Source organism: Asparagus officinalis, chromosome 6, assembly GCF_001876935.1.
Source record: "Asparagus officinalis chromosome 6, Aspof.V1, whole genome shotgun sequence".
Classification (NCBI taxonomy): domain Eukaryota; kingdom Viridiplantae; phylum Streptophyta; class Magnoliopsida; order Asparagales; family Asparagaceae; genus Asparagus; species Asparagus officinalis.
The window spans coordinates 18,241,354-18,252,498 of NC_033799.1; the positions used below are offsets into that span (position 1 = coordinate 18,241,354).

General features: G+C 38.5%; 2 protein-coding genes across 2 annotated transcripts; both read left to right on the plus strand.

Annotated features, from left to right (window-relative positions):
• LOC109845826 lies at nucleotides 374-1,096 on the plus strand. Its single transcript, XM_020415092.1, has 2 exons — nucleotides 374-700; nucleotides 770-1,096. The coding sequence occupies exons 1-2, from the start codon at nucleotides 374-376 to the stop codon at nucleotides 1,094-1,096; spliced, it is 654 nt and encodes a 217-aa protein (XP_020270681.1).
• LOC109844830 (ubiquitin-conjugating enzyme E2 2) lies at nucleotides 1,679-10,318 on the plus strand. Its single transcript, XM_020413978.1, has 6 exons — nucleotides 1,679-1,824; nucleotides 2,398-2,531; nucleotides 2,671-2,696; nucleotides 2,998-3,087; nucleotides 5,674-5,762; nucleotides 9,872-10,318. The coding sequence occupies exons 2-6, from the start codon at nucleotides 2,407-2,409 to the stop codon at nucleotides 9,998-10,000; spliced, it is 459 nt and encodes a 152-aa protein (XP_020269567.1). The 5' UTR covers nucleotides 1,679-1,824; nucleotides 2,398-2,406; the 3' UTR covers nucleotides 10,001-10,318.

Genomic DNA, 11,145 nt, shown 5'->3' on the forward strand with positions numbered 1-11,145 from the left:
TCCGTTGGCATACAGGTATAATTGTACACACACATATTTCATTCGTAACCTGAATATTTGTACTTATATATTCGCTATTCTGCATATAGGTATAACGTGCGATACGCTCAGTACAAATCAGCGACGCGTCACCGTCAGTTTTACCGAAATGAGCTTGATGGCCTCCAGCATGAACAGGTAAATATAAAACTCAAGAAGTATGAATATTATAGTTTTTCTGTATGATACTGATAAATGTTTTATTTTATTTCAGTTCAAGTGGAGACCCTATACACCGCCGGAGCTGGATATGCATTCTCTTGCACCCATTTGCCGAGATAGTCCCGACTTGTGGAGAGCGAGAGTTCCATTGATTTGTTGGGAGATCGTGGAGATGCATGTCCCTAACCGTGTGCTACGACAGTTTACGCTCTCTCAGCATGTACCAGATCCTGTTGAGCAGATATCTCGTCGGCGGCGACCTACTTCGCACCATAACGACTGGGCCGTAGTCCGTGCGGCCTACATAGACAGGTGGGCTCACAGGTATGATTTCATCCAGGGTGCGAGGCCCACGGCTGTTGACTACACCGCATATATGGGTTGGTATTGGGATATCACACGTAGATGGATCACACGTGACCCACAGCCCTTAGCTGGACACATGCCACGGCCACCGACAGACAGTTACATCCCTAGTGGGATGAACGAGAGAGATTACGTAAGTTTCTAAGCTAAATTATAATATTTTTTTCTTGAGTTGGTACTTAATAAATTATTTACCTCACAGGTCCATGCTTTGGATAGCATTCAGGCTGATATTGATGCGACCGTGCCTGAGATTCAGGATCAGGTGGCGTTAGGGCTCCTCGGCAGGATCAAGAAGACCATAGCACAGGTGTTTCATAAGACTCACGTCGACGAGTTCGCAGGCCGTGAGGACAGGTCTCGATCATTTGGGCAAGCGTACACTCGGCGCCGACGGCCACGTGACGATGACGGCGGCACTTCGCATGCTGATGGAGCCGGCACTTCGCATGCTGATGGAGCCGGAACTTCACATGCTGATGAAGCCGGCACTTCACATGCTGATGGAGCCGGCAATATATTGCAGTAATTATTGTCAACAGGTAAATAGTTGTATATATGAGTTAAATAAGTAGATGTATGCATGCTGTGCATGTTTTTGTAAAACCTGCAACTTCACGGGAGTTGAAATCCCGTGAAGTTGCAGTGCAAATTTCGCAGAGAGCGATTTTGGCCTGTAACTCCACGGGATTTCAACTCCCGTGGAGTTTTAACAATACAACAAACTCCACGGGAGTTGAACTCCCGTGGAGTTTATTGGGGGAAGTAAATTTCACGGGAGTTCAACTCCCGTGAAGTTTAAAAACGTACTAAACTTCACGGGAGTTGAACTCCCGTGAAGTTTCGTAAAGTTTTTTAGAAAAACCGACCTGGTTTCAGCGACAGTGCTGACACCAGGTCGGTTTCTCTAAATAAATGTGAAACGGGTCTTTTTTTGCAATAAAATGTCCAAATAAGTTGGTTTTGAAAATTTGTCCCATAATTTTATTCTACTAAGTTTTCACTTCAAGCTACAGTGGTTAAAATTTAACTATTTGCAAATCAACCCAAACAAATAATTCATTGCAATTTTAAACCCCGTTGCCTTACCCCATTTATATATTCTCTCTTTTATTCTCCATCTCTATCACCAGCCCTAAATCCCCCTCTCCAACCTCAAAACCCTAGCGATCTGGTTCCAATTTCGTGGCAAATTTGGATTCAACATCGATTAAAACCCTTACGATCTCCAATACTCGATCTCTCATCGAGTATCGAGTAAGTCTTGAATTCATTGCCATACTCGTTCCTATTACTCATCAATTTCCTCGATTCGATTAATTTTAAATGTATATACTGCTTTGTAGTCCAATTAAGTTATCTATTTGTAGAATTTAATCAGATTGTTATTTTTATTGTGATATAAAATTTGGGGAAAACTCTGAATTGGGTTAAAAGTTCATGCATTTGTAACCAATGACATTACTTAATGACACAAAATGTTCACTACTGAAAAATATTCGATTAGAGAACACAATCTATTAAAGTAGAACTACTTCTTGATTCACAATGTTAAGGCAATCTTTTTGCGAATTAAATTTCTAATTTGTATAAGGAATTGTATGAAAAATTTGTGTTTGATCTGAGCCAAATCAGTTACATTGGTAGTAGTTGTATTAGTTAAATTGGATAAAACTCAGTGTTTAAAACCGATGGCAATATTTAATGGCAAGAAATAATCAATAGTTCCATGAAATCTGCTTGAAAATATTAATCTATTTAGAGTGTAACTACATCTTGATTTTATTGTGTTTTTCATTTTATCTCATATGGAATGTGATTGAACCATAGGCGGTGGGGATGTCGACTCCTGCGAGGAAGAGACTGATGAGGGATTTTAAGAGATTGCAGCAAGATCCTCCTGCAGGTATTAGTGGTGCTCCCCAGGACAATAATATCATGCTCTGGAATGCGGTAATATTTGGGTATGTTTGCAAGGAAGAGATTGATAAAGGCTTTGTTGTTGTTGTTGCTATTTCAATTAAATATCTGGACTATTATATTGCATAGTTTGGAAATTTCGCTATTTCTTGATGCTTATTGTGTTATTTGATTGGATTGCAGCCCCGATGACACTCCTTGGGATGGAGGTGAGGCAATTTAATTTTTTAGGCAGTGTTTCGCTCAAACAAGCTACTAGTTCATTAACTCATTATCATTTTTGTGCGTAGATCGATTTGGGAATTCTGAGTTTATAGTGGAACTGTGAATTACTTTAATAGGTTCATCAATTTAGCAATTTGATATTTATAATTGCTTTGGGTTCATTGATGATAAAATTCTATGCTTCATATGCAGTCTGTTGTAATTTGCTCGCTTTTCTTATTATTTATTTATCTTCCTGTTCTCTTTCCTCTAATTTGGTCTTCTTGGTCATGGTAAATCTGCCAGGCACGTTCAAATTGACACTTCAGTTTACAGAGGATTATCCAAATAAGCCACCGACTGTGCGCTTTGTCTCTCGCATGTTCCATCCAAATAGTGAGTTCAATGGATCTGTACCTTTGTATTTGATTTAGATAGTGCCTTCCTCGTCATTCTTTGAGGGTCCAATTGTGTTTTGGGCATAAAAATATTTTGATTATGAGAACCTACGCAAAAGTAACATACTTGTTTGAAACATAGTTCATGTTAGTTGTAATTTTTCAGTGCATGTATTATATTTGGCTTTCTTGATTGAGCTTTGCCTAAAGTTGAGGGCAATTTCTTAGTTAAAAGCATGGCATCTCTCTTCTTCTAGGCTTCATTAGTCAGTGAAATTTTGAAGCTTGATACTTTGTTTTGAAAGCTTCTGTTACATTATTATTACCTGTGTTTTTCTATTGCCAACTGGGCATTTGGATTTATGGCAACACCCTCTTGCCATAGTATTTAAGGCAGAAATTAGGCATCCATGTAGATGGTTGATATTAGATTAATAGCTGGCCTAGCTGGTTGCAGAACTTTACTGAACCTTTCATGGAACTTTAATGAAGGGGAGGGGCTAAAAAGTCATTTTGTGAAGCATGCAGCCGATAGTGGGTTAATGGGAGACCGTCTCGAATTTTTATTAAATAAGTTAACTGGAGTTAGTATTTGATAAGTAATTGGTAGTACTTAGTAGAGAGTCTTTACATGTACTTCAGGGTAGAATTTCTTGTCTAGCACATTTTTGCGTGTGAGACTCGAGTTATGCTCTTATGGCGATTCCCCGGTGTTGGCTCAGTTAGTTCCCTACTCTCATCTTATAATCTTTTAAATTTTTAATTTTTTATTTCTGATATTTCCTTTTCTTTGTCATATCATTTCTTTTTATATTTCATCGAGGTGGTCTTAGGGTCGGGTCAACCGTGATAGTGAGAATTCGAATCTGGTATGGGCAAGATTGCTTTACCCATTTAAGATGAGATTAAAATAATATGAAAAAGCCAATCTAATCCAAAAAGTGGATGAAATCCTACGTCGTCTTCCCTTGATGTTCCAAATGAAGCAACTAAAAAACTTAAATCTACTATCAGTTATCACCATTCATCCTGCAATCGCAATCTGTTGTAGGGTCTTTTGAAGATCGGTTGCCTCTTTACTGCCAGCTACCACATGTTACCAAATTTTGTCAAGAGCTAGTTGAGAGTCATTAATAATAACTGAGAAGAAACTGTTGCATGTTACCAAATTTTGTCAAGAGCTAGTTGAGAGTCATTAATAATAACTGAGAAGAAACTGTTGAAGCTTACTCCACTATTGATTGATCTTGTTGGTGTCGAGCTTTTCTAGTGAAACAAGACAATACTTGATTCATGATTTAGAAATTTTTAGCTTCCAATCTTCAGCACAGATGCTACTTTTGAACAAATGTATCATGCGGAACAAGAAGTTTCAAATTTGTCCTTCACTTTAAAATGTGATGATGAGTTTTTTCCCCAACAATGGGAGAATAAAGAAGGGGAAGAATGAAAGTCACTTTGTTAAATGTGCAGCCCACTATGTGGCTATGGGCTAATGGGAGGTTATCCCGAAATGTATTGAATATTTAGTTATCATCTACTACTTTTTATTCCTCACTTCCATTTCTTTTTATCTTATTTAAAGTTGTATTAGAACCTGTTCGACCGAGATATTCAGTTAAGGATTTTTGTTTGGCACAAACGAGATTGATTTGTATGCTTCCATTTGAGACTAGAACAAAGAGTTATGAAAAATTTTAATTTAACTTCAAGAAATGATGAAATAAATCCTATATCCTCCTTCAAAGGATGGTCTAACTGTCTAAGTGAAGCAAAAAAAAAAATTTAATCTGCTATTTTTGCTCAGCCTGCGACCAATTGTGGTATTATTTATAGAACACGTCGAAAAACCAATTGCTTCTATACAATCAATTATCGATTGGAGCAAATCACCAAATTTTGATAAGCAACCGATTCAGTAGTCACTTATAGTCACCAAAGAAGAAATTTGTTTTCTCCAGGGTCGATTGATCTTGTTGATGTCGATCTTTTCCTAGAGTCACAAGATAACGCTCGAGTATGATTGAGTACGCCATAACGTTACTGGGCTTATATGGCAATAAATTGGCCCTGGACAAGATAGGTCGGGTCTTATGGTTGAATATTGCTATAAAATATTTGAAAAATCTGTCTTATGGTTTGATCAGCAAGTTGAAGTGTCAAATAAGCTGGTGGGTGCCGCGGCGAATACTTCATTCAAGTTGAGGTATTAGATCAAGTTACCAAGGAGATATGGCAGAGGTATGGCGTGGAATTTTAGCGTGCCATATATGCTGAAGACAAGGATTGACTTGTGGTTAGATAAGCCTTGATTCCAGAAAAATTCCAGTAATATGTTTTTGGCATGTTGGCTTCAGACTATTAGTTTGTCCTTATTGAGCTTTTATCGTGATACGATTAAAAGTTCGGATTCTCACTTCTTGTTTATGCATTAAGATTGTGATGACCGACTCTAGTACATTTTCTATTTCATGCCCTCTTTGAAGCTTTTGTTGCTTTGTTATTCTTAGATGACATCTGCTTGTTCTTTTTTTTATGATAACCATTCTGGCCATTCTAATCTTTAATTTGCATTGGTGTTTAGTTTATGCTGATGGAAGTATTTGCTTGGATATTCTACAAAATCAATGGAGCCCTATATATGACGTTGCTGCAATACTCACATCAATCCAGGTGTGATAGAATCTTCCAAGTTTGGTTTTTATTGCAATTTTTTTGTTCATCTGGCAGTTTTTCTTGTCTTGGGTATGGAATTTCTGTAAGATTTTTGAACTTGTTTGCAGCTTCAATTGTTCAACACCTTGATACTCTCATATAGACAGTTAATTAGTTGGTAATATTGCTTACGCGAACATTAATATTTTGCTGTTTTGACAATGATCTTCTGTATTCATTATTGTTTGTACTATTTGACCCTGCATTAAATTGTTGAAAGCTTGGTACTTATGTTTCAAATCCCAGTGTTATCTTAAGTCACTGAGAAGAGAAATCAACACCTTTCCAATTTAGCTTAAGTGGGGTATGGCACTTCACTGTGAGTAGGGGTGGTAAACGGGTCGGGTCGGGTCGGGTTGGGTCGGGTCAATAATGACCCGATCCATATAAGTGTGACCCGACCCGACCCGTTTAATAAATGGGTCAATATGATTCGACCCGTTTATTAAACGGGTTACCCGACCCAACCCATATAACCCAAATGACTTGTTTCTAGTTTTCAGGGTTCAAGGTGATTTGTAGTTTGTTTGGTTGACACATATGTCGTAGTTTTCAACATTTTCAACACCTTGGAGCAATGATGAGCAGCATCTAACAGAAAGGCAACAAAAAAAAGAAAAAAAAGAAAAATGATACAAGCACATAAGACTAACAGTAAATATATGCTAGCAAATAAAACATTTGGAAGCAAAAGATAATTTCATCCAAATCGCTCGAAGTAACACGTCATCCTATTTTTACCAAAGAACAAATTTTCAAATCAGACCCATTTCAAAAAAAAAAATTATTTAAACCGACCCATTTTTTTTATTTATCAAAACCGACCCGATTTTGTAATTAGCAGCTTAATCACCATCCTAAACAGTCGGGGTTGCCAACCCCGACTATTTAGAAATGTGTTAAACCCTAATTAGAAGCCTTAAACCCTAAAAATTAATGTCCTAAATAGTCGGGGTTGTCAACCTCGACTGTTTAGGAAGGTGATTAAGTAGCTAATTACAAAATCGGGTCGGTTTTGGTAAATAAAAAAAAAGGGTCGGTTTTAAAAAAAAATGGGAATGGGTTTGTTTTGAAAAATTCTTCTTTACCAAAACAAATCATCCAAATAAAAATTTCATCCAAATCGCTCACCTTGATCATTTTGAGCGGTGAAAACAATGGAGGCGGTCTCGTCACCTATCAAGCACTCAGAGATCTTGGTTTGACGAAGGTGAGGAGACGCGGCACACCCCTTTTGAAGCACCGTGTTCGAGGTCTTGCCGTCGCTCGCTGCTCCCCGTCGCTCGCCATCACTCGTCGTCACTGGCCCCCGTCACTTGCCTTCGCTCGCCACCGTTCGCCAACCCATAATCAAGCTCTAGGGTTTCTGAAAGAGTCAGTTGGGTTCTGGTTCTTAACTTCTTATTTGGGGGTTTGTGATATACGGGTCAGTCGGGTCAACCCGAATTGACCCGTTTAATAAATGGGTAAATTTGGGTTGACCCGTTTATGACCCGATCCATATATTTCGATCCATATTCGTTATAAACGGGTTGGGTCGGGTCGGATTGATGGGTCGGGTCATAAATTGCCACCCCTAACTGTGAGAGACTGGATCTGAATCTTGCCATCTGAGTATAACACTTTGTTCGGAGACTGCAAGGTTGAATCTTGCGAGCTGTGTTAGCTAGGGAATTTTTGAACAACAAAAGTAGGATCATGCTATTGTAGACTTCTTATGTAATGACTCCAGATTCTAGTCCTTGAGGCCTAACAGTGGTTTGTAAAGGTTCATTGTGGTCATGTGCGCAGCAGGACCTATGAATAAATGTAAGGCAATAGTTCCTGGCTTTTCCTAAGTTTCTCTCTTGCTTTGAATTTCTCTATCCCTGTAATAGGGGCCTTCTTTCTCCTCTTAGGATTGTTTTCCCCCTCGCTCTAGTCCTTCATTATGTAAGCCTGTGATCTTTCTCCAGTAACCTTTCTCCAGAAAAGGTTTATAATACTTTCCTCTGGCATGTAGCCAACCCTATCGAGGATTTTTGTTTCTTTTCTTTCAAACATTTCACACATCTCCTTAAGCTAAATTTAGTGTCTCTATAGCCACTGCATATGACCCATGAAGATTTTACTATTTCAACTTTATTAATATTGACTTTGATCCTTCAATAGTACCATTACAACTCTTGCCTTTCACTTCTTCCCTCTTCATAAGTTTCTTCCTTGGAGTATTGTCCACTAACCTAGAGAAGGAAGACCTTTACATTTCCCTCCTAAGGTAGATTTTTTGAGACAATATATAGAGTAGCTTGACAATCGAGCAAAGCCCTTCATGAGGTCAAAGGGATTGAACTGAGGAACAGTTGCAGTGGTTTTACTTAGGGAGGAAGGTAACAGAATATGAATTACTCGTACGGTTTGACATTTAAAATGGTACTATGGCATTGACATCCTGAAATGCTTTGCTACATGAAACTTCTAAACTCTTTTGTGATACTAATTTCAGTAAGAATAATAAATCTGTCTGAATGATTCTAAGTGAAGAGAATTATTGGCGAAGAAGGATCATAAGAATCATACTTTTGTTTATGATTTGTAGGTCTGTGTGATATTTATGTTTTGATGCGTTATTTAACAGATAGAACTGGTCTCCATAAATATATACACTGTTTGGCTTTGAATGGTGAGGCATGAAATGTGTCAAAATTCTGAACTTAATCTAGCATTTTGCAAATAGAATCATAAGTATCCTAATCAACCATGTGATAGTTATAGGAATAGGTGCTTCTCATTAATCATCATGAAAGGTTAAATCTAGAGTTGTACAATATTAGTACTTCTCTAATGTAGAGTCAGAAATTTTCCATACTTGGCACACCTCTCTCAACTGCTTTTAAATAACCTCTATATCTCCTAGTTCTTAAGTTTTCTGGTTAGTTACAGGACTTGACTCTGGGGATGCCTCCAGCCCAATCCCCACTTCTTTACCACTCCGCCAGACCTCACAAGCTCCTAGCTCCTTGTGGGTTAAATGTGATTCTCAAGGGCAAAAATACATGCAGACCCTTAACCATTTTAAGGAAATAAGCATATGCTATTAATCATATTACAGAAGTCAGTGTCCCCATCCCTCATTCCAAATGATGTCTATTAGAAGTCACAAGGGCAAACTACACGGTAAATTTGTGTCGTTGAGCTTGATGAAATGTTTTCTGGATTTATCTGAAAATTTATGGGTCAGGAGACCTGATGTAGGTTTTTTACCAAATAACCCCAAAATCAACCATATCTGCACATTTGCACCCAAATCTAGTATCTGTTAATCCAACGCCACCCCCCCCCTCCCTTTTCTGTCCAGTTCGATTGACGTTGAGTTAAAATACCCCCAATCGCTAATTCATCCCCAAAGAACTTGCCCTAGTCGCTCCCTTGTGAGGAAAATTCTGTGAGTTCCCTGAATTTCGAATCCTTTGCTTATGAAGGTAATTCTAAGATTTGGGAGTATTTTAACTATATGTGCTAGATTTGGAGGGAAATTAGCAAATATCTAGATTTCAAGGGTATATTTTACGAATATGATAGATTTGCGGTGCATATAGACAAAAACCCCTTTGATATAACTTGTTTAGGAGTCATATATGTAAAGAATGGGTTGGTTTTCCAGATACTTCCCATGTTATTAGGGATTAGCCACTTATTACCCCTATACTTGTTAATTAGCACATTGAACCCCATCTGAAATTGTGCCCATCAAGTGGGTGTCATGTGACATCATTGTGTTACAACTTACAAAGAGGTCCAATGATATTTCGACGTGTCGCAGAGAAACTCTGTATTTTCTACAGGTGGTGAACGTACGCCCTTACAGGTGCAAATAAAGAAGAAATGATCATGTTTGAGCATCAGAAGTTCAACGTGTTAATCAATAGGTTTTCTGTTAATAAGTGACTAACCCCCTATGGTATAAGGGGCATACCTTCACTTCAACCCTTAAAAACACCCCCTACTTGCATCCAATTTTGCTGTTATAGTCTACATGTTCATATTTATTTGGATGCCCTGCTTACATTCAATTGCACCTGCTGCAGTCATTGCTCTGTGACCCAAATCCCAACTCCCCAGCAAACTCTGAAGCAGCACGCATGTTTAGCGAGAATAAAAGGGAGTACAATAGGAAAGTGAGAGAGATAGTGGAGCAGAGCTGGACAGCAGACTGATGATGATGATGGTGAACATGTCTGGCGCAATAATGCAAGAATTGGTGCTCTGCCCATATCCCAACAAAAACTATCAAAATGATTGAACTTTAGACGTGTATGTTTGTATTCCAACCGCAACATATGGCAATATGTGCTTGTTTGCTGTATATTTGTGCTTGCAATGTGTCCCTGCTGGATATTTGAACTCCATCTGCTTGGAGATTGTTTGAGCCATGTACTGTGGATTCCCTTTGCCTATTTATGTAGAACTACCGGTGCAGTTATGACCTTAATGAAGAGATTTCACAGTGATAAATCATCACTTGAATTTGGTTACAACCTTCATTCTCGTATTTGTTTCTTTGTTATTCCTTATTCTGCAGATTCTTTTAAGATAGCCAGTTTCGTATAGTCCTAATAAGGACTGCATCGATTTCAATTGAGTTTTTTCGTTGAAGAGTTGCGTGTTGTAGCGCAACAATTTGTGCTTCTGCCCATACCCGAACAAGAACGATCGAAAGCATTGGACTTTAGCCATATGTTTATATTCCGACGACATATGACGATGTGCGTTTCTTGCTTGCTGTATGTTTTGTGTTTGAAATGCGTCTATGCTGGGTATTTGAGCCCTTCGTCTACTTGGATATTGTTTGAGTTTTGACCATGTGCTCTGGATTCCCTCTGGCTGTCTCAAGCATTTCCATGGAGAGTTTTCCTATTGAGGGGCTATGGTTGTGGACTCAAAAAAAAATTATTGGTTAATCATTTCCTGTCTTTTTTTGTTCCTTTATCTTCCTTCAATTGGTGATATTTGATTAACATGGTTCAGAAATCAACAGGTTATTGCATTTTCTTATCGCTTTGGTGTCGGATCCTATATTTGGTTAGTGGTTACGTTTCAACTTCTGAGCCATTTGAGTAAGCTATGGCCCTATGGGACATTTTAGATGCAATTTTTGGGTATCTATAACCAATAAGGGTGGCACTAGGGGCACACCCTCAACCACATCCCAAACCACACCCCCTCTCTCATATGCTACAGTACACCGGGTCTCACATGGGATTTTAAAATTTTAAAATCTCATGTGAAGCCTGGTGCACTGTAGCATATGAGAGAGGGGGTGTGGTTTGGGATATGATCGGGGGTGTGCCCCTATCATTTT

Coding starts and splice junctions, on each gene's coding strand:
- LOC109845826 (XM_020415092.1), top strand. CDS start 374: ATGCATGTCCCTAACCGTGTGCTACGACAGTTTACGCTCTCTCAGCAT. Junction 701..769: donor GGATGAACGAGAGAGATTAC/GTAAGTTTCTAA, acceptor TTTACCTCACAG/GTCCATGCTTTGGATAGCAT.
- LOC109844830 (XM_020413978.1), top strand. CDS start 2,407: ATGTCGACTCCTGCGAGGAAGAGACTGATGAGGGATTTTAAGAGATTG. Junction 2,532..2,670: donor TGGAATGCGGTAATATTTGG/GTATGTTTGCAA, acceptor ATTGGATTGCAG/CCCCGATGACACTCCTTGGG. Junction 5,763..9,871: donor CAATACTCACATCAATCCAG/GTGTGATAGAAT, acceptor CACCTGCTGCAG/TCATTGCTCTGTGACCCAAA.